Below are 24,466 nucleotides of genomic sequence, written 5' to 3' on the forward strand. Positions count from 1 at the left end.
AGGAAAATATTATGTATTTAATGGATCTATTTATTTTTCTATTTGTGTATAAAATATTTATTTGTGCATGTGAATAATTAAAAAATTGCTAATTTAGATGATACAGAGCTTGAAAGGAATAAATTTATTGCCGATATGAAAAATTACCGACCCAATACGGTGAGCTCTATTTAAATAAAAATTTGTGTAAATAAAACTTTTTTTTAATTCTTATAAACAACTTGTTTTTATTTTCTGTAGACAATATTTGAACATGGAGCACTTTCAAAAACTCAAGCCAAACAAGTTATGTTAAAAAAGAGACAAATGCATGCTGAAATCCTTAATCAAAAAAGAGTTGCTCATGATGATGATGATGAACCCAAAGAAGAAATAGAAAAGGCTGATCAAGAGTATGCGACCGAAAGTGATTTACAAGTAATTTAACTTATATTTAGCTTATGTCTGCATATTTTTGATTTTTTAAAAAAAGGAAGTGTAATGGACTGCCTGCATAGGCTGTTGCAGGCCTGCCAACTTCTATGTTTTTTGTTTAACATTTTATACAGTGGTAAACATTAATGATTTTTAATCATTTTGCCAACATTTTAAAAGCATAAGAAACTGTAACAAAGTGGCGTTGAATATGAACTTATAAATCATTTATGTGTATTGGTGTGGAAAATGAGTTCAAATGAATAAAAAAAAATTAACGCATTAAAGCATAACTAAGGTACCGCTAGAATAAGTTTTTACAAAAAGCGTAGAAAGTTGGCAGCCCTGCTGTTGACTCATTTAATAATCAAGCTTATTGATAACAGTTACTGCAATTTGCTCGATTCATTGGAAAAGACTCCATTATTTTCTAATCAACCATCTATATTTTAAGATTATTGCAGTGAATACACGTACTTTTAGTCTAATTTGAGGTTAGTGGGTGTATTATTCAGTGCATGGGTGCCACTCTTCAGCCCTGGGAACTAAAATCAGTCTTGAGAAAAATCAATAGATTCAAACCATGTGAGAATACTTTACCTCAACGATCAGTTCAAGTAGGAAGGACGCATTGCTAGCATTATTTTGAGTGACTCATTATAAATCATTTTATGAAAGGTTTATTGCAATTCAATCTGATTGAATAATTATTTGTATATCTCCTGAATACCCTGAACATATGTAGGCGGATTGTAATAAGTCTAAACAATATCAGACTTTTCATTTAGCCTGTGACAATAAAAAATATAGCTTTTAGAACTCGAGAGTATAACAGTTATATTATGGGCAAATACATGTTTTTATTAAAATAAAAAAAATCCAGGGGTAAAGTTTTCTCTTCTAATTTAAGCTGCACTGTAATATTGCTTTTATTTTAAATAGGTATTGCTTTTATGTTAATGAGTTTCATAACACTTATGCCATTATAAGTTTCTTACATTATCTTTCAGATTTTTTCCCAAACTTTTCATTCTTCAAAAAATGTACCAAAGAAGCAAAATAATTTCAAAGATAAAGATCACTATATATCATATGTATCCTCTGAACATTATAAAGAAAAGGGGTAAGAAATCAAATTTGATTTTTATTATTAATGTTGTATTTGTAACTTATTATATCTCATTTGTGAATGAATGATAGTGTGTGATTTATCAAACATTGGCCTTTTGATGTTTGTTCCTCTTAATTAAATGCTTTATTTCCTTTTTATATAATGTTTAATTGATTTAATTTTATTGCTTTAATAGCTTATGCTGCTGTGCATTTGAAGAAAAAAAAAACAATATTAAAGTTTTAGAATAGACTTTCAAGAAAAACAATTTTCTATCACTTGCTAGTGGTATATTTTTGAGTGAATATTATAAACTTTTCAGTAAAATTTTTGCTCACTTTATTTTTTTCGATTGCATTGCAGTACTGAAGTAGATAATATTTTCCCATAGTATATCAGAATTTTGTATCATTAAATCTCAATTCTTTTATTCGGTTAATGTTTGCATTGTAAATGAATATTACTTTTATTATAAATAGTTTTTAAAATATATTTTTGGATTTCTTTTTTTTTTTAATATATTTTTAAATTGCTTTTTAACAATAATAAAAATTAAAAAAAAAAATTTTTATTTTTTTTAAATATATAATTTAAAGAGTGCTTTTTTTTTTTTTTTTTTTTTTTTTTTTTTTTTTTTTTTTTCCTATAAATATGCAAGTGGTTTATATAAATTGCTTCGCTTTTTTTTTGTAAAGGATTTAATAGATATTAAAAATTGAACCTCTATGTATTTTTATCTGAAGTAGTTTTATGTCATTTTTATTATTATTATTGTTTTCTTTTTCAAAGGAAGAAAAAAAAAATTTTAAGAAATACCGTAGTTTCACAGAGAAACTGGTATATACTCCCGCCTTTAAAAAGCTTTTCACTGGATACTCCACACCATTGGACTCGCCACGCCGAATTTTACAATACTAGCTCGGATATTAATTACAGGCTTAACACATGCTCTAAATATGCATATATACATAATTTAAATAGTTAAATAAAAACCTATTAAAGGATATTGAATATACAAAAAAAAAAATAGAAACAATCCTAGTATATAAAATAGATTTTATTAACTTTCTAGGTAAAATTAAGCAAACAATTATTTGAAGTTACCCTTAAAGTATGAATAAAATAATCGATATATCAAAAGCCATAAAAATAAGTAATGATTTATATAATTAATGTTTAATTCTCAATAATATGGCAAGACAATTGAATTTTAAACAGGAAATTTTAGGAAAAAAGAAAAAACAGATTGTGTATGTGGCAAGGTAAACCCACAAGAATGTATGAGGGATTAACACAAATTAGTAATTGAATCAATAGAGAAAAGTTACATGTTGTTTATTAAATTGCATTGAAATCGGCCGAATAGTGGTGGTACAGCATTGATACAAACCGAATAACCCCATTGGGTCATAAAATTTTAAATGGTTAAGAGTTAAATAAAGATATGAAAAAAATCATTATTGTGGGTTTACATATAAATCTGTAGATTTGAAAGCATTAAAAACTGATCTACTCACCCTAGGGTTAACATCTTTTAAATATTGATCATCATGAAATAAAGAAGGCGGTTCATAAATCATTGAATGAAAGAAGGAGACATGAAGGAACAAACACTATTTCGTATGGTTTCTGTTTGTTATATCGTAAGTTGACATTAACATGCCACTCAACAATCACACTTTGCTATCAAAAATATGTATACATTGCACTAGAACTTCACAATCCAAACCTCTCCATCAAAAACATGTTGGCACCACAGATAAGGAGGCATTGAAAAAAGGTTTCACAACTCTCTCAGTTTGACATCACAAGAAAAATTTTGTAAAATTCACCAAAAGTGGATGTTGTGTCCTTCCTCAGTCGTGCATCTGCCTTAAGAAAACTCGGTCTCATTGTTAAATAACCAATGAGGGTCAAAATGAAAAAAGGGGGTACAAGGAAGGCCAATGAAAAAAGAGGTGGGCAGTTCACACCTAACCCCTTAAGAAATTATTGGTCGACAGAAGAAATTAGCAATAGATAGCACAACTAACATGTGACAGCTACACCCTCATGTGAAAAGGGGAAGCGAGGTAAGGCTAAAGGTTAAAAATAACGATTTCCGTCCAGTAAGCAATTAAAAGTTCACATACTGTGAGAGGAAAAGAAAATATCACAAGGTTATGGGGACATAAAAATCATATTTTAAAGTGAAGAGCAGAGGGATACAGCTGCAGAAAAAAAAAGTCTCCCACGCTTTTGCAGGCTGCGGAAAGACAGGAGCAAGAGGGTACCAGAAATGGTATCAGGTTACTGATAGTAAAAAATAAGATTGGGGAAAATATCTTAAGGCAGTGCATGACTAAAAAAAGAAAATGTGGTACTAAACAATTATAAATAAATTAATATTGCATAGTTAAAATATAAAACATAATAATACTAAAATATGCAGTATTTAAACATATACATTGTAAATATTGCATATGCGTTGTAAATTGATAACAAATTTAATTATAAATTGAAAGGGCAGGAATCCGTAAACAAGAAATTAAGAGTTAAGAGGCCACAAGTAAAGCAAATTTAAAATATATATATATATTAAGGAGAGTATAACCTTGTGATAATTAACATTATCACAATAGATTTGTTAGTTCATTGTTTATTTCGTGTTCATCCCCATCACTCATACTTTCAGCATCACGTTTCGTTTTGTCCCGGGATGATTTCTGCTTTTTTTTTTTTAAGTCATTTATCACAGTTTCTTTTGCTCTTTTAATTGCTCACAGCTGCTTAAATGCCGCTTTATAACTTTTCCTCTTAATGGGAGACATTTGAAATGTATACAGGGTCTGCGCACCTGGAAAGTCATGAATTTCGGTATTGAACAAAATTTTTCATGATTTAAACTTTTTTTTTAACAAAATATCACGGAAAGTCATGAATTTAGGTCGCTGAAAAATCTAATTTTTAAAATGAAATTTATCCCTCCAGTTTCATGGTATTCCGAATATCTGAATTTGTACTCAGTCATATTTTATTGAAATATAAAAAAAATTTTATCATGTTCTTTCAAAAAGTTAAAGAAAAAATATCATTTTCATATTTCCTAGAAAAAACAAGGGAGAAGCATTAGTTTTACAGCTGACGTTATCACTGGCACCACCCTAATTTTCTTCATACATTCCGTTCTGATTTATGCTTCTCCACTCCATTCCCTACACTCAACAACTGTTCATATGGCAGAAGGTTCTCTTGTGGATAGCAGCTTTCAAAACATGATTCCGAGAAAGGAGGGGGGAGTTCCAAGTGCGCTGACCATTTTTTGAAGTAACATTCGGCATGAAAAAATAAATAAAAAGTACTAGTAAGGGGGGGAAAAAATAATGATGAAATTTCCAGTATGGCTTCTAAAAAGCAAGATATTCTAAAGAAGGAAGAAAAAAAAGTAATACTATTTAGGATGCAGCGTTAGATACGCCTTCCAACTGAATTTCGACATTTTAAATAAATAATGCCGTGACATATCTCCGCGAAATTATGGTGTGTAGCAAAAGGTGTAGGGAAAACATGTTAGGGTCAGTTATTTTGTTCATTTGAAATATAATATATTCTGGCTTCTAATCAACTCATATCTATAATAAAATTTCATTTTCTTAGTCTAGGTTTAGAGTCAACTTTTGAGCGCCAAGCAGCAAGTGCTGTATTAGATCTTACTGGTGATGATGATCAAACGTCCGGAAAAATTAAAAGTTCTAAAAAAAAGTGGTATGTGTTTAAGACTTGCTCTTAATTTAATAACTAAAATATTCTTATACAACTTTATTGCTATTAGTTACTACATTAGATATTAGGCTACAGCTATGTATGTTTAATGTCTAATGTAGTAACTAATGTGATTATTTTGTATTTTAGTTTTATTTCATTTTTACAGTGAATAAATTTGAATTATTTCCATTCATTTTCATGCTCTTGATAAATATTATTTGAAATGTCATAACTCTGTATCAAACATATGTGCTTGTTAAATATTTCTTTATCTGTTATGACTTCTATATTTTCCTTTATATATTATGCTTAAAATGAAGAAAAAGATTTGCTGGATTTAAAAGCCCAAACTTAAAAACAAAATTATATCGAGAAATGGGTAGCAAGATAGATATTACCGACTACTAATCAATGACCCCTTACACTGCTACAGGGACAGCTTCTCCCAACATCTGCTTTTATCAACACATACAAAATGACTTATCAGGCTGTACATTATTATTAAATTATAAGCGGAAAGAAAAAAATATTGAACCGAGGAAAAGAAACATATTACTTGTCCTGATTTTTAAAAAAAAGTCGTTTTTCCCACATTTTGGCTAAAAATAGTTACCATAGTTACCTTTTTTGTCAAATTAGTTGCCAGTGGCAGCCCTGCATATTGATTGTTACAATTATTATTCTTTATTTTTTTAACAAGAATATTTAATAAAAATGAAATATAAAAATAAAAAAATATATTCAACTTAAATTACGTAACACAATAATAATCATATTATTTAAAATATTCTAACATGCTGCAAAAATTTTAGACTGAAAAGCTAAACTTTGCGTCGTAATATAAAACATCAGAAACATACCTATAAAATTATAAACATTTATTAAAATTAAACTATAATGCAAATTGTAATTATCACATTAAATAAAGTATGAATTAAATTTTTGAAAAAGTATTTTTTGTACAATTGCACTTGAAAGTTAGTTTATACTGTTAGTTATTTCAAAATGAACTCTCTTACTAAATTCATATTTCTTCTCTTATTGAACACGAAATTCAAAAATTTTATATTCTAAAAAAACTGTCATTTTACTTAAAATTAACTTGTGTTAACCATATCTAAAATTTGTGATAGTTTAATTTTTATTTGAATTCAAATCACTTGAAATAAATTCAAATTGTACCAATAGATCCATTCAAATTTTTGAAACAAGTAGTCTCTCCGTTTCACAATATTAGATTTCATCTTTTAGTAATGTTTTCTCTTTATTCAAAAGTCATAAAAATTCTGTAACAATAAATTGGGTGAAATAGAAATAGCTTAAAAATTTAGACTTGAGGAACAAGATAGATATGTCCGTTATCAAAATTGCGAGAATCCATTAATTGCTGCTGTTTATTTGAATCTTGCAGAAAATGTTAATTTCGACAATAATTTTTTTTTTTTTTTTTTTTTTCAATTTACAATTTATAACAGTAGTAGTAGGTTAAAGAAAGAAATGATTTTATTAAGTTTTTTTAAAAGGTAATACGACATTTCTAAGAGATTGAATTAATATTACTCCCATTTAACTTTTTTCTCTTTTTCATATAATATCAATAAAACATTTTAAATTTCTATTAAACATTCTAATATAGTTTATAAATGGGTATAAAGGATTTTCATGGATCCTTTTGATACCTGATTGATAATTCAGCATGCCCACTCTCCAAATAAAACTATAATTCCTTCAGAGTAAAAATAGAAAAATTTCTCAAATTGTCATCATTAAAACTAACATAATTTTAAGAAGAACAACACAGAAGCCTGTAAAAAAGGATTTTGCGACAATTGTGATAATCTTAATAGATTTCTTTCCTTTTTTGTACATATTTTAATCTTCATTTTATCATGTTACAATCACTAAAATTTTAAAAAATAGCACTTATCTAATACAATGCTTATAACCTATTTTTTTAAGTAATCCGTAACTTGCTGTACTCATAAAATGAAAAAGAATCATACGATTTTAATTTAAATTAATAGAGTTTATATTGCACATAGGATTTCTTTTTTTTTAAATAAATAAATTTCACAAAATAGCAATGTTTTAAAGGGAAAAAATGGCATAAAATATGTTACACTTTCATGGATTGCTCAATGCTATTCCCCCCAATAAAAAAAATATGTGCAACGAGAACTACATTAATTTTGAACTTTGTGTCAAAATTTGAAGTAAATAATTGCATTAGTAAGGGAAATATAGTTTTGAGTAAATTGTGTTTAAAGTTTTGTGATCAATATTCCATATAAATATACAAAATTTTGAAACTATATTGGGTCCACAATGTACTTCTTCCCCATCGTGTTCAACAGTCAGGGGTGTTCGTGTTCCGAGTGTACCCTGGAATTCTAAGGTTTTGGTTTCAGGTATAAAAACTAGAAGCAGAATGTGATTTTTCACGAATATCATGGTATTCCGCATATCTCAAGTCATTAGTTTGCGGACTTCTGCAAATCAAAAACTTGTACTCAAACGAAATTTTTGCAGAGTTTCTCAATCTAAAATTTAAATTTAGAAATTTTTTTGTTTGGCGAATTATGCCATTTTAAATATTTGGAATCTGCTAATATGGCGATTTTTCGTATGATTTTAATATCAAACATCAGTTTTCCTATTTACCTGATTTAAAAGTTGCTCGTTGCGATTTACTCAATTTAAAAACCCTACATCGCGATATGTATTTACGCAATTTTAAAATCCAATATGGAAATATGTATTTACTCTTTTGTAAAATAAGATATCGATTTTTGTATTTATACACGATTTAAATTCTACTTATTGCGATTCGTATTCACAAGATTTAAAAATCCAGTATCATGCTTTGTATTTTCGCTTTTTATAAAATCCAATATCAGGATTTTTATCAGAATTAAGTTGTATTTTAAATGAGATATATATAGGTGTGATATTCTTCATTGGAAGGAATTTAATTATAAATCTCAGCTCGAAAATTGCGTTAAATATGAAACTTGTATTACGTAATATTACATTATAACGCGTATAAAAATTATTAAAGCCAAATACAGCTGCAAATTCAAAATTTTTTATTGAAAGTACCATTCATTATTTTTCTTACATGATGAAAATAAATTATTTCAATAAAATAGTTAAAATAATATCATTTTACTAAAATGTTTTGATAGAAGTGAGCAAATCTATTAATCAATTGAGAACACAGGTTCACTTGCTCATACATGTGATAAATTATGTTGTGTCTTTTTATGAATATTAATTCAATATTTGGTACAATAATCTTAAAATGATAAATTATCAAAAAAGGCAGATGCTTCAGCTTAAAAAATTTTAGGTTCGTTTTTATACACAGTGTGAAGTATCATTTTTTAGAAAATTAATTCATATTGAAGCGTAAAAATTCTAAAAAATATGTTAAAAGGGGACTATTCTGGAGGCTATTTTTTCACATTTGAAAAAAACTAATGCGACTATTTGGGGTCAATTGCAGTCTCGCATATGGAACATTCAAAGTGAACATATAAACTTAACAGAACTAACTCTTATGTTAAATATTAACAATGCATTTGTTCCACTTTAAAATATAAGTAGTTTTAAAAAATTATTTAATTCCTTATTGATATTCCTTCTAGAATTTTATTGACTTGATTTTACATTATAATGAAAACAATTATTTAAAAAAAAATTTAGTATCTTTTAAAATGAAATGATTAATAGAACACAAATTATTTGAATGTGACAATTTCAATCAGTCATTTTTTGTTAATTAATATTGCGTAACAATTTTTTCAACCCCCAAGCCTTTTACAAGCCCCATGAAATTGGTGGATGTTGACCAGCTCATCTATTAAAAAAAGTCTCTACGCCTACATTGCATTTATAAATCTTTTTTTTTTAAAGGGCACTGTTATTTATGTTTTAAAAAAATTTGATTTATACATAGTTACGATAGCCAATCAATGAATTTGTGATGGTAACAAATTTAATGTATTAATAGGGATAGAAAAAAGAAGAGGTTTGTGGGTGACAGTGGTTTAGAGAAGTCGAAGAAAATGAAAACCGAAAGTGGTGCATGGATACCCAAGAGCTATAAGTCTGATCTGTATCCTTTAACTATATTTCTTATGATGAAAAACTTTATTTTTGATCTCATATGATTTTGTTTATGTATTTTTGTTAAAATGTTTGTATCTTTATTAAGTATTTGATGTGATATGTAATATCCATTTTTTTTTTTTTTTTTTTTTAATATGCAAATTATGGGAGTGTTGTGTGGAACTTTCTATTGATTTGAACTGCTATTGTTATCGTATTGCCGACTAATAATGATTCTTTAGCTAAAGTTGTATACCTTCACCTCCTATTTCTTGCCATAGGTTTTCAGATGGATTTGGTATGAATGGTTAAAAGATCTTAATTCTAATTTAGTGTTGATTTTAGTTTACATTTTATTTTTTATTTAATAATTATGTTTTTGTTTCTGTGTCCTGTTTTTTTTTTTAATTTGATTCTGAAAATGTCAATCTATTTAACATTTGGTATTACCATTTCTAAATTCCTTAATTCCACTATTTTTATTAAAATCACTATGCTAAAAATATATGCTTGAAAGCTCATAAAATATAATGGTTCCAATGGATATAACATTTTTAATTATTTAGCGCTAATATTAATGAATCACTGTTAAATTTAAAACATCTAATTTAGCTTTGATTATAGAGAAATGGTTGCAGTTTAATGGAGTGATCATTGAGGCGTGATGACACATTTTTTTCGCATACTGTTCAATATATAAGGTGCATAATGTTGCAATAGATATTTTGAATTCAATTTCTTAATGCTGTAAATGTAACTAAAACTGTGATCATTATGATAATAATAAATATATCATTCAATAATAAATATTTAATTTAGAATAAAAAAAAAATTAGAAATGAACTAATAAATCTAGCTAAGTGCTGTAAACAATAATTACCTCGTATATAATGTCACTGGCTTGCAAAAATTTTAATTTTTTTCCCCGTTATCAGGATTAATTCTTAATAAAAAAATAAAAATAACAAATTGAAAAATTTTTGTTATGCTTGGCTTTTTATGGATTATTGATTTTTTATTTAAATTATTTCGTCTGACATAATTTGAAAAAAAAAATTAAGAGCTAAACTTAATTTGGATAATTTCTTAAATTTTATGCCGATTCTTGGTGGTCAGTTTGGGCTTTTAAAGTGGTTAAATATTATCTCTTCAATACAAGCAAAATAATGAGAAAAAATACTTATAGTAGAGGTTTTTTATATTTTCACTCTTTTTTTTTTCTTTTTTTCCTTTCTACTAACTAACTTACGGTGGAAACTATTTATTTAATAATAATAATACTGAATGACATCATTCCGTGACTATTCATCCGGCCATGGCACCCACCCTCTCAGATTCTCATGAAAATTTGTACAATTAAAGAATTTTTCGAAGCTTATTTAAAAAATATGAAAGATATCCAATATAGTTAAAGGATTCAAAGTTACAAGTATTTATTTATTTTTTTCCAAAATGGCTCATTTGCTGCCATTTTGATTCCCACTGTAACTTATCTCATATGTATCCCAGAATATAATTATTATTTTCTTTAGTTCAGATTAAAATAATCTGTCATTTAAACATAATTTCATACAAATAGGTGCCCTGCTTGTTTAGTAAATAGGTATGTTTTGCAGTGTTTTTTAATCAAAGAAGTTGAGTAACTTAAGCAGTTGATTTTGCACTTCTCTCCCCCTTAGAAGTTACAGCGAACTAAAGCAAAATTTCTGTTGTCAAATTTTAATCTGCAGAAAATTTGTCATTTTGATTGATATTAACTCAAAAACATGCAATGCAGGTGATTTTACATCTATGAATCTTTTTTTTTTTTTTTTTTCCTTTTGTAGAAAAATATTTTTTACACTGTTTGTCCTCTAAAGTATCAGACTCGTCGTTGAACATCCTTGTTCTTCCTATTGTGATGTAAGTGTCAATTGCACAAAAAATATTTGTAATAAAAAAAAACCAAAGGCTATCTCTTTTTGAATACTGATATGAAAGGGATGGGCCATTTATCATTTTAATGTTACTCCTGAAAAAAGTGCTACTCATATTTTGTTTTGCCTAAATTGTATACTACTTTAATACCACAATTTGTAAAATCTCCAAATTTACGAGCACTTTTCTTTAAAGTATAAAAAGTCTTTTTCAAAAAGTAATGTACTCCCCCTATTCAAATTTTTTTTATTCCATGTCAAATATTTCGATGTTAGTCAGCACTTTCAATGATGTTTGACTAACAATTTTTTTTGATATTGAAAGTGATAAACGATTCACATGAAGTCGGATACTTAAGGTTATTAAACTCTGCTGATCATAAAACCGCAAATTAGACCTACTTTCTCAACAAATAACATTTATTTGTATGAAATTAAGTTTAAATGACAGGTTACTGTATTTTGAACAGAAACAAAAATATTGTTCTGGGACAATATAAAGTGTTCAAAATCTGAAATGATTGGTGCCATTTTTAAAAAATTCTGTATAATTTGACTTGGAATGACCCATTTCCTTTCCCATCAGTTCACCTTTAGTGTAAAAAACGATAAAAATAAATAATATTATCTCTTAGTTTGAGGTAACTTTACTTTTGGGTAACTAAGTTTTTTTTTTAAATATTATACATCAAATCAAGTTTGGTTTAAACGTTCTGAGTCAGATAGTGTCCTGTTTTAAAATGCTTCAACATAATCAAAATAAAATAAAGATTTTTAAAAAAATACAACTTTCAGCCTGTAAACTTAATTTATTGGTATGGTGTTGATTAAAAACAAAAATACATTTTGTGAAAAAAATTTTAAAATTCAGCTTTACTGAGTTAAAAGACAGTTTTTCTAACATATCCTTCATTTTTTAATGAGAAATTCTTGAATTTTTGTTACAATTATATTCGAAAAAATTTATAGCATTGATTTTTGTTCCCAGTTTAAAAATGTGTTTATAAAGTTACCTCACTTACGTTGCCATAAATTATTTTTGTTTCAATTTCATAGAGGGCGCCACTGAAAATTTAAATTTATTTTCTTAACTAGTAGAAATTAAAATTAGGTATGAAAATTCAGCTATGCCTGATAACTTTTAACCTTTCTGATCGTTTTATTATTTTCAGAAAGATTTTGAAAACGCAAATCGAAGCATTATTGAATTAAGAACTAAAAATAATAAGAAAAACTAATCCATTTAATGAGCAGGCAAGTAAACTTTTATCTTTGTCAATAGATGGCGCCATAGTCACTTCTTTAAAATGATGATGATATAATGAATGCAAAAAAAAATATACTTTTATTTTCTGAGATATGAAAACAATTCATGACATTGTGAAAACGCAAAATACATTGTTTTTTAAAATTAATTAAAGAAATAATAAAATGAACTTAAACATAGTTCTGGTCTAAAATTATTTTTTCTTTTATAAACTGTTTCACGTATTTTGATACCTTCTACAAAAAAAAATTTGAAGATTTTCCATTTTTTTTTAAATAAAAAGAGAATCTGCTCTAAATGAGTTACTAAAGAAAAAATAATTAGTTTGTTACTCAAAATGACACAAATGTTCAATTACTTATTAAACTATCAATAAGATCTCCTATCTCAGTGCAATGAAAAGATTATCAAAAAAGCCTTAAAAAAATTTATTAAAAGTTTTTATTTATAGTCACAATCTCAAGAATCGGGGGACTCTATCCCCTCCCTATATATGCGTGTGTATTATATATATTATTTTATGGTGTTTAATTTTTATTCTGTTTCGCTTTTTTTTTTTTTTTTTTTTTTTAACTGTTTTTTATTATTCTGTTCACAGTGACATATGAAACCAAAAATTTTCCCATGGAGACCGGAATAGGGAAGGGAGAATGAGTGGGGATATTATTTGGTGGCAGAAATGTTAAAACTCAGTTTTTTTTAAATTCAGGCACAAATTTCTATGTATGTTTTTTTTTATTGTAAATTAAATGACACAAATATAGTTTTAGAAGGAGCTGTGTAACCTTTTAGAAAAAGCCCTGTTATGTGGTCTGTGTCGATACTAAACACTTATTTTGTTTTCTATCTCAGTTCATAATTGTTGACTTAACGGATGATAGTTATAAAAAATGGCAAGAAAAGAATAAAGTGAAATACCAACAAGATGAGAGTGAGAGTGACACAGATGCTAGAAAAGTTTCGCACTTCAGAGGTGAGTGTATCTTATGAGACCTATTGTCAAACACATTGGATAACATTGATACAATGTATCACTAAAAAATGAATGCATTAAGATGACATGAATGCATTACAAAACAATTTCTCTGTAAAATTGAATTGGCCCTTTTTTAATGCTGATTCAATTCGTAGCCACGTTTATGGTTGTTTTACGGCACGTTACGTAATAAATATATATTATTTCAGATTTGTTACGTTGAGATTAATGGTATGCAAAAATTGATAAAAAATATATTTCTTTTATATAATAGTTGAAAAAATTTTTAATTGTCACAATTTTTTAAAAAATTCACACATATGAGTTTCTTTATGCTTACTTTATTAGTTTTAATTGCTTTCTCCTAAGCTACATATTTCTAATTAATAAAAGTGTAGAGAAAAAAAATGGATTAGAAACCTTACACATTGTACCAAAGGTCATACTTACATTAAAGTATGTGTGGCGTAACTACCACTACGAAAATTAAACATCAATTCACTGGTATATAAGACATGCTAACTTGATTCAATCATGAGGTACCTTTTGATAGATGAAAGTTGGCATGGTCGATAACTCCGCTCCCACATATGTTATTTTGCAAATAGTATTTTATTTTTAAAAAGGCATTATTTTCTTTCTTTTTTTAATTAATAAAGAAATATTTTGTTATAAAGTAAATTGGAAAGTAGAGGAAAATATATTTATAATTTCCTTCTCAGTAAAGTTTTAAAAAAATTGGTTTATTTGTTTTGAAAAAGATCTAATAGCAATCTGTACAAAAAGGAATCCATTTAAACGAAATCAAATAAAAATACTTTAAATTTTAAAAAGTTTTTTTTATTGCTTTAAAACACAAAATGAATGATATTGTTTTGAAATATATATTTTACTAGTCAGCAATATTTATTAAATCTTTCCCCTTTTTTTGCCTTAAGCATTACTGAAATTATTTAAATGAAATTAAATTCATTTAAGTAATTATACTGTGATATTTATTTGCAGGTGCAGTAAAGGGAGGAGGGATGAAGGGTAAGAAATCAAATAAACCCCCAAGAAGGGAACTGAAAAATAAAGAAGAAATCTTAAAAGCAAGAAACAGAACAGAAAGATTACAGAGTCACGCCAAGAAGAAGCGTCAACTGAAAATGAATAGGAGAAAAAAATAACCTTCCATTAAAATGCATTCTGTTGATTGTAAATAAATTTATTTTTAACTTGTTTTTATGTCTGCCTTTTTATTAAACAAGTCTTATCTGATAAGAAAGAGATCCAAACATTTTTTCTTCAAAAAAGGGATGAAATGAATTCGAAGTCAATTTATTCCTTCAATAAATAAGTAGATAGCCATTTATAATTATTATTTTAATTTTTAAGAAAATCAAGAATAAAATAGGTATTTATACAGTTCATTAACTTTTACACAAATTAAACGGACGATTCGTTTCGTGCCTTTGTATCCGAATTTAATGTCATTCAATAACACTTTGTTGTATTGAGGTTAATACTCGATATTGCTTCATTTAGATTTCAAATCTTACGCTAGTTTTGCTTCTGAGGCTACCTATTTTTTAAATGATATTTTTCGTCGAAGTTCGCAAGTTTAAAAGCGTTATTCACAACAGGGTCGCTTAAAAAATTACTTTTAAACCCATGCCCCAAAATTTCCTAAAACGACCTGTTCTAGGGCACACGAAGCATCAATATGTATGTTATAATAGGGAAGCGATCTTAGCGGCGCATGACGACATTTCCGACCATGGGTTTTATGCAATCCTGATGGTGTCTCCTAACTACCCTAGAAGTTTGTTGCAGCATTTATGCGACTCCCTTTTATATGTTGCATTTTAAATTTGCACACTTAGACAAAAGATGGATTAAAATATCTTTTTTTTTAAGCTGTATTTTGGAGCGAAAAACCTATATTGCAGATTTAAAATCAGCTGTACTAAAGTGTTAGAAAAAAATCTCATGCAACAGAAATGTGTTCTCCAGTGTCATTATTCGAAGGTAATTAGAAAGATTAAAAAAAAAAATACTAATGTACCAGGATTAATTTGAAGTTGAAAAGAAACAATGCTTTCCATATTTTTAATTATAAATACGTATAATTATGTATAGAATTTAATTGTGTTATAAATAATGTGTCAATTAACAATAGTCGCTTATTGGGTTAATGTTCTAAAAATGATGAATTATTTCAAATTGAAACAATTTTAAAAAATAGCTAGTTAAAAAATAAATGTTACATTACAATTAGAGTAATTATTAAAATTTAGGAGTACTTGTCATTTTGTAAATTAGTATGAAATGGGGAAAGTTCCGCAAACTTTCAATGAATCCTTGTATGTGAATTTTTAAAAATACGTATACATCATTCGAATAAGTAATTCCTTACATTGAATTCTGACTCAACGGCTCGAATCGAATCCATAATTAAAGTCGTACAAGTTCTAACGATGCGTAATTTTTTTTTTATTTCGTTCGCTAAAAATACTAAAATCTTATTTTTTTTAAAACTGCTACTTAATATTTTTAAATAAAATTTCTTTCAGCTTTTGTCTTAATAGTAATTCTGTGTTTAACTATATGCAGTAACTGTATGCAAGATTTTTTTTTATCGAGTGGAGGAAGTAGTTGCTAAAAAACAATAATGGAAAAAAAATTCTTTAATTTGTCTTTATTAAGAGATTTTAATTTGAAGTAAAAAAGACTTTTTAATAAAATATTTTAATCTGGCATCTTACTTAGTGTGATATCTGTGGCATCCCTTTTAATAGGCTTACAAAATGCATAACTTTATTGAAGAAAAAAAAAGATTTTAATATCAATAAAAGAACGATTACTTGATGCATTTAATAATCAGGCCATTTTCAATCGAGTATTTCAATAGAATTAAAAATAAATTCTCGCAAAAAGTATATTTCGATACTAATGTAATTAAAATGTTGCGAGTTCAGTTATTTAGTTAAAAAAAGTATTTGAAATGGAAAATGTTCCTCCTTCTTCTCATTGGCACGACAGCCCAGGATGGGCCTTGGCCTTCTCAACAAGCCTATACCAAGACATTCTTCCCTTAGCCAAGGTTCTCCAGTTTATTATCTTTAAAACTTGAAGGTCCTTTTCAAGGCAGTCTAAAAATCTTAGGTTTGGCCGTCCTCTTTTTCTTGTACCTGTTGGCCTGGCACAGAAAACTTTTTTGGTTGTCCTGCTATCCTCCATTCTTATAATGTGGCCTGCCCATTTAATCCTTTGAATTTTGATAAATTTAATGACATCAGGTTCTTTATATGCTTTGTAAAGTTCCGTGTTTGATCTTCTAAAACATGTTCCTTCATGTCAAGTTAGAATTGATTCTTGTTTACGAAAAAATATCTAATTAGGTTTCAATAACATTGAATGATACAAAATTATATTATATAATTGAATTTAATTGCTTTATATTTTATTCAGATTTTTTTTTCTATAATTATTAACTTAAATTATATTAAAAGATAAAACTGTATATTTAACTATATATTATAGGGCAAAACTAGACATTTTTGCTATTGGCCATTTGCAGCAATTTTAACAGGAATCACAGACAAAAAAAGTACAGGATGAAAAATCACCTCAAAAGAAAAAAAACACCTCGATAGCTATATTTCATTAATTTTGTGTTGGTTCCATTCGGTTCGTTAATGGACCCGAAATTAAATGTTATTCGAAGATAATTCGACAATTATTAATATACTAAGTTTAATTTAAAGTTGAATAAAGAGAACTTTTATTACTTTATATATTTTTAATGCATGGTATATTATAATAATATATTATAAATAATTTATTAATTAAAAATCGTATCTCTCGGGGCTTAATATTTAGCTAGGATGAAAAATTTTACAAGCATTTCAATTAAGTACAATTTTCAAAAAAATAACTAGTTAAAAAAGTATTATTTGTATGTATATTATTGTATCACAATAATATACTAAGTGCAATTATTGAACTGTAGAACAGTTTTAGAATTGCTTAAGTATTATGAAGATTTTTTAGTAGTTAGTAGTTGAATTCATTCCTGTACATTAATTTTTTTTAAATAAAAATATTTAATTTCTTTTGAATAAATACTTAATTACATTACATTTTGGTACAACGACCCGAATTAAATTGAATGTTAAATTTATGTAATTATTAATAAGGGGTTTTTTCTTTTTTTTTTTTTTTTGCTCTTTTTTAACGCATATTTTTTAAGAGCTGCCTCTTTTACAAAAAATGAAAATTTTAAACGATTAATAAAACTGTTGACATGAATAACGTAAGACATTTCTCAGAATAGGGCGAACATCAAAAGGTTTTTTTTTTAAAATGAAAAAGAAAATTTGGAAATAAACGTGAAATGAAGAAAATCACAAAACATTCATAACAATACCATATTTATTAAAAATAATAATGATGCACACTAGCGAACGATATTATTGATTTACTTATTACAGCTTTTAATAGGCGTTCACATTTTTTTTTTAATGCTCAATTGCGTTACCTTACAAGTTGATGATTTTATTAATAATATGTGTAATTTATAAATATTTCCCTTTTATAATGCAGAATTTACAGATGAATATTCATCTTAATTGTCAGAAACAGTGTTTAGTTTTTATGGTTCAGAAAACAGGGGAGAGATGTGGAATGTGAAGGTCGTTTTAGTTGTGGCGGGAAAATTTTTCTGCTCTTCTCTCCGATCTCCCCTACCCCTCAAGAAAGGAGGGATTCTTGGAACGTTCTCTCTCAGCTACAGGTGTTGAGGGAGGAAAATGTTCGTTGGGGCAAGGTCACAGAGTGGCGGTTATTTTTGTCCTCTTTTACCCTCACTCCCTCGTTCTTCCCCCCTCCACACCTTAAAGGCTGGGGAATCATCCTTTGAAAAAGGGGGATGATTTTTTTTATTTATTTCTCCCCCTTCAGTTTCAGTAAGATTCAAAGTAACATTTCCGGGGGCAAACGTGAGTTGAAAGAAGAAAAAAAAAAGGAAAAATTCTTAATTTTTTAGTTACAGGTGTGTATTTTTTTGCACTGCGTTTCTGTTGCAAGATCGTTTTATCTGAATCGTTTGGTTGATGAAAATTTACAATAAATGTAAGCCTTTCCACATAGTATGTAAATTATTATCGAAGCTTTGATTCGAGTTTTTAACTGTTCGATTTTAAAGTCTTATGGATGGCGATACCTTTAAAACAAAATCTTAAATAATTGATAATACTCTTTTTTATCAAAAAGTCACCTTGTGCTGAAACTGAATAGATTGATGCCTGTTTATTGAATGTATTCCACTCATCCTAGGTATGCTCATTGCCTAGGCCACGCGCCAATTTTTAATCCGATATTTTTTTTAATAAATCTGAAAAAAAAAGTCCCAAGCAATGCAACGCTTATTTCAAATTTTCTTTACGTGTCATACTTTATATTTAGTTTTAATATTAATTTTCCAAACGGTAACTGCAAAAATGATCTTCCACTGCCTGCAGATAGTGGGTCTTTAGAAACGGCTGCTCATGTAATGGAGTGATATTATGGTCACTGTATTGCCCACAAGTATAAAATAAAATGATTTTCTTTTCATTCTTGTAATTGGTTCTTTGTATTTTAAAAGAAAAGACCTTCCTCTGTCTCCAATTAAAGACAAAATAAAGGAGATAAAAATCGACAGGAAGCAGAAGATGACTTTCCGAGGGGAAAAAAAAGAAGTCAGCGCGAAGCTTTCTTTCAATTCATCATTCATAAAGTATAATATGCTAACATCACGTGTTATGAATGCATTTGGAGCGAGCAGTCATGAAAATTTCACTTTATTACTTAACACTCTGACAGTGGCGTCAATATTACCCCCGCAGTGCGGGGAAAGTATGAGGGCGAGTATATTATATTACTTTATAGGGGTGCACAATCTACGGCCCACCTGATCATAATAAGAATAAAAGTATTGTAATACATATACTAAATTCGGCAGTACATATACTAAAATTGGATCGCTATAGAGAGCATGGCCCCTGAGCAAGGATGACACGTAAAATCGTGAAGCGTTCCACATTTTATAAAATGATGGAGCCGTCATGGCTCAGGAGATAGAGCCTTTCAATAAGGTAAACCGGGTTCGAATCTCGGGGATGGCTGGCGGGTCGATACGAATTCCGCATCCGGCTTGCACCGACCACAGTGCTGTTGTGAAATATCCTCCGGGGTAATCGGATCATAAGTCAGTCCCCTTGTCGTCAGGCTCACCGTGGGAGGTTTTCGTGGTTTTCCCTCTTCATGTAACGCAAACGCGGGTTAGTTCCATCAAAAATTTCTCCCAGTACTTGATCCAGGAGTTCCCTTGTCTTCCGGATTGGGTTCAAAATGACGGAGTTGAGCATGAGTAGTCGTGAACTCAAAAAATTGGGTTCAACGACGGTTCTTAAATAAAATAAAATACGCATCATCATTTTTTTTTCACGCCCCCCAAATCTAAATCAATTTGGTGGTTATCGCTACGAATTTCCAAAGTTTTAAAAATCCACCGACAAAATTATGATACCTGGATTTCAAATTTTAGTCATCACTTTGGAAGTTTGTGTCCAGTTACTATTTGTGTCCAGTTAAGCGCACAAAAGAAGAAAAAACAGAAGGGGGAGCGGCACATTATTAAAAAAACTAATGAAAATGAAAGAAATAGAAAGTCCTAGCAAATAATTCAGAGAAGACATTTTTAAGAAAGAATTTTTATTCTCCTTATTTTCGTCTTTCATAAGAAAAAAAAATCCATCAAGAAAGGAGTGAGGAAAAAAAAGAGATTCCAAATGAAATGTAATCACTTCCCAACAAATAATGGAAGAGACACTTTCAGTTTTTAATATTTTTTTGAATTTCTCAAGAAATATTTAGTAATGACTATTTTGTAATTTCAGAAGCGCGATTTTTTGGTACTCATTGTTAAAAAGCGCGAGATATGAGTATTTAAAGTAGTTCTTTTGTACTGCGCATGCGCGGAAAAATTTAAAATTATCTTTTCTTAATTTTATAGTGAATAGTATTCGGCAGTGAATACAAAAAATTTGATTTAAATATCTTAAAAACGTAAAAAGTTTCAAGCCATTTTCTAAGTACTTTTTAAAAGAAAGCTCAAAACGATATGGATTTTTTCGCGTATTTAATTGTATTCTCGCTTTCCGTTTATTATAAGGTACAGTAATTAGCAATACTCTATAATAAAACTTGCGGAAAACCCGTGATTATTTTGAGTTGTCTTTTAAAAAGTACCAAAACTACTTAGAATATTTCTTGAAATTTTTTACGTTTTAGAGATATTTAAATCTGATTTTTTCCATGAGTTAACAAATACGACTTACTATAAATTATGAGAAAATAATTTTTTCCGCGCATGCACAGCACAAAGAAACTACTTCAAATACTTATACCTCATATTTCATAAAAAAAGATTTCAAATTTTAAGACACATTTTTTGTCAATCATTTTAAAATGCTCCAAAAATTTTACTTTATTTTACTGAATATTTTTTAAGTTATAGAAATAAACTTACGACGAAAAAAAATTGTTTTTTTTATAAAAATGTTCATATCTCCATAAATAATATTTAAGCTAGATTTACGAAATTTTGTGCAGTTATTTTAAATAACAACTAAAGCATTTGATACAAGTTCAATGCTTCATTTTTCTGACATAGGATGTTCAAAAACACTCGTTCTCTTTCACAATTTATGGTTAGTCCCTAAGACCCCTGAAAGCTTTAAACTTTCAAATAGCGTGACTAAACACTTCTAAATTTTCAAAATTGTCCTCTAAGTATTTGTTAATAAATTCCAAAAAATATATCAAAAATGAAACTTATCCCAGTTTATAATATTCAGCTATATTAATTATATGTGTGTCCATATCATTAAACACTCACTTAGAGCTGCTGTGTCCACAAAGAATGAAAAGCTCACCTACGAAATAAAGTAATAATCTTCTGAAAGATTTTTTTTTCTCTCTCTCTCTCTGTTTTTTTCCCCCCATATAAAGTGGCAGATACTCCAAAGTAGTCATAAAATCATTTCTCTCTAGAAAAAAAAAACTGGATTTTGACGGATTCACGAAAATATTACGAGACCAGATCCGTGTTAAAAAAAAAAAAAAAAAAAAGTATTTCATGTAATGGGCCATGAAAGAGGGGACCTAAATATGTGGGGAGGGGGGGGCATGAATCATTTTCGAGTTCACGGATAGAGCAACAAAAGAGTTCAAGGTCGACATGTGCACGAAAAGTGTGTGCGTATGGAACATAATATAGAAACAAAGAGCATAAAAATATATACAAAAGAAAAACAAAAACGAGGTAAAAAAAAAACAGCAGTTTCTTTGTTTTTAAAATGGCAAGAGCTGGAAGATTGACCCCCTCATCTCTTTATGAGACTTCTTCCATAAAATCTTTTAACAATGAAATCTAAAATAAGGAGTGGTCATTTCAATAAAAGATGTGTTCGCAACTTTTTACGATATAAGTTAAAACCATTTATGACGATTGAAGGAGATCCTGGGTTTAAAAAAGGACATTTTTAATCAGCCTATCTGCAAGTTCTGATTGCCTGAAACGTATCAAGCATATTAGGATAGGTGCGAAGTATCTCACAATCCTACTGAACCTGTTTAGGTTTATTCATTGAATAAGGCTATTTACGACAAGCCTTCATTTCTTTAGGATTACTAGAAACTACGTGAAAGACTTATTGAATCATGAAAAGTTCATTGAAAAGCATAAAAGAACTCCCTTAAACAATAAGCCTGGACTGATTAGAAAATAATGTAAACTTCTTCGCATCGTCAACTCATGCCCACTGGTGGTTGTTCGCAAAGAACCGGAATGTACAATTAACCTAACTAATAGGCTACTGTGAGTGACAGAAATGGGTAGTTGTTGACTTCCACCGTTGAATGTTGACCATCGCTTTGGTAAATGTCCGAAATTATATGCTAGGTCTAGTGAAGTGCCATCGGTATGTCACACACTGATGTTTCTCCTATCCTCGGCAGATATTAAAACATCGAATAAATATCAGCACATAAACTAATATCAAATCGGATATTCATCAAAGCGACTATGTGATGGTATATGCAATTTATTTTATAGCCGTCGTTGAACAGCAGACACAATTTTGGGTTGGGTACGACATCTTATGTTCAACTCCGTAGCTTTGTCATTTTGAGCCTGTGCATCTCATTGAAATTAAAATTACGGGAGGAATCATGATATTTTCCAATGAAACTATCAGGGGCTCAAAACGACGTATTTTAATAGAGTTATGTTGCATAACGCGTTTGTTTAACATGCTAATCTCATTACCTACCTTTTAGCAATGGGTCGAAACATTTCTGCCAGAACGCTGTAAGCTCGAAAAAGCGTTAATATTACGGGAACCGTAAGTGACACAAATGACACAAAAAATGACGCACATTGGACATCACACATAAATATGCAAACAAGGAAGAAAAAAAAAAAACACTCTCGAAATTTAAATGTAATGTCAATAGAAGAAGGCAGATGCGATTCGCTTATGAAAGGGGATCATTGTAGAAGGTAAGCGAAAAAAAGAATCAAGGAGGAAAAAAAAGGACCTCATTCATTATTATATAAATGTAACGACCGATTCGATTCGGACTGTTGAGCTCGATTTTAATTGAATTAAATAATGACTCGAACGTTATTAGATATATTTTTTAAAGAAATAATTGATATTTAAGTTAAAGTTTACTGAAAGAAACGAACCCCATTTTATTCTATTTACCAAAACTCATCAAGACTCTTCGAAAGTTCTAAAATTATTCAAAATGTCACCTATTACGCTCATTATAGTGCGATATAATAATTAGCAAATGCTTTTTAAACTGGTTGTTTTTTTTATAAAAATTGTATTCCATAAAAATACTGTCTCGTTTTTGTTGATACTTTTAAATCATTAAAAGATCTATCCCCCGAGCGACTATTTTTAATTTGACACAACTATTTATAACAATACTATAATACATATGATATAATTACAACTGAAAATACATAAAGTATTAAGAGTTCCGTCCACTTCAAATAAAACTCGCATCATTATTTAATGACATTCAATTCGGAGGGCCGAATAGAATCGTTACTTTTATAAAATAGCTCTTTTTTAACATTCGGAAAGAACAGAATTTAAATGAAAGCGGCTAGATTCTTTCCTCAATGGTAGAAAAGAATTTTGTTAATTGAAATTATTAATTGACTGCATTTGAGTATCCATTCAAACAAAGGAGCTTTTTATTCAGGATGCATGTTGAAGCAAATGGATTAACAGCAAAATAACTATTCAAGAATCTTGCCTATAGAGAATTGTCCAATCCAACCCGATATTTTACATACAGCCAATATGGGTCCCCAAAAAGCCAATGTTGGCCCAATATAGGACCCATAGAGCGTTCTTCTTCCAATGAGGTGAGCCAGGATCGAATACCAGCGATGAGTGGTCGATACGAATTCTGCCCCCCCCCCCGCTCGCACTGACCTCGGTGCTGACGTAAAATAGCCTCAGTGGTAGACGGATCATGGGTCTCCTTGCCGTTAGGCTGACCGTGGGAGGTTTTCGCCGTTTTCCTCAAAACGTAGTTTATATGAGGTTCCATCAAAAAGTCTTCCACTGAGGCAAATGACTCCCAATACATGAGTTCCCTTGTCTTCTCGATTGAGTTCAAAATGGCAAGGCCAATGGAAGAGTTGAACCCAAAAATGGGGTCAGTTTTTCAACGACGGTTATAAAATAAAAAATATAGAGTACCCATATTGAGAAATCTAGGCATCCCAATAGGGGTTCTTATCGGACCCATATTCAGCCCAATTGGGGGCCAAAGTAAAATGGTTGCAGGGCAGGATTTCATTCCGTTTGTGAAAC

The 24,466-nt window shown here is 28.9% G+C and overlaps 1 protein-coding gene and 1 pseudogene across 2 annotated transcripts in view; both read left to right on the forward strand.

Annotated features, from left to right (window-relative positions):
- The window catches only part of LOC107442951 (ATP-dependent RNA helicase DDX54), a 45,507-nt gene extending 30,746 nt beyond the window's left edge, over nt 1-14,761 (forward strand). For both annotated transcript variants that reach the window (XM_071179132.2, XM_071179134.2), the window contains 7 exons: nt 98-159; nt 241-417; nt 1,425-1,537; nt 5,162-5,269; nt 9,282-9,386; nt 13,444-13,535; nt 14,544-14,761. In XM_071179132.2, the coding sequence (XP_071035233.2) occupies nt 98-159; nt 241-417; nt 1,425-1,537; nt 5,162-5,269; nt 9,282-9,386; nt 13,444-13,535; nt 14,544-14,707 (821 nt within the window). In that variant the 3' untranslated portion in view covers nt 14,708-14,761. The remainder of the gene's footprint in view (nt 1-97; nt 160-240; nt 418-1,424; nt 1,538-5,161; nt 5,270-9,281; nt 9,387-13,443; nt 13,536-14,543) is intronic.
- Nucleotides 14,762-19,508: 4,747 nt separating this feature from the next.
- On the forward strand, nt 19,509-19,609 carry LOC147807439 (U6 spliceosomal RNA; annotated as a pseudogene).
- Nucleotides 19,610-24,466: the final 4,857 nt, after the last annotated feature.

The sequence above is a fragment of the Parasteatoda tepidariorum genome, chromosome 6 (assembly GCF_982258835.1).
Source record: "Parasteatoda tepidariorum strain Cologne lab strain chromosome 6, Ptep-v5.0, whole genome shotgun sequence".
In the NCBI taxonomy this organism is placed as follows: domain Eukaryota; kingdom Metazoa; phylum Arthropoda; class Arachnida; order Araneae; family Theridiidae; genus Parasteatoda; species Parasteatoda tepidariorum.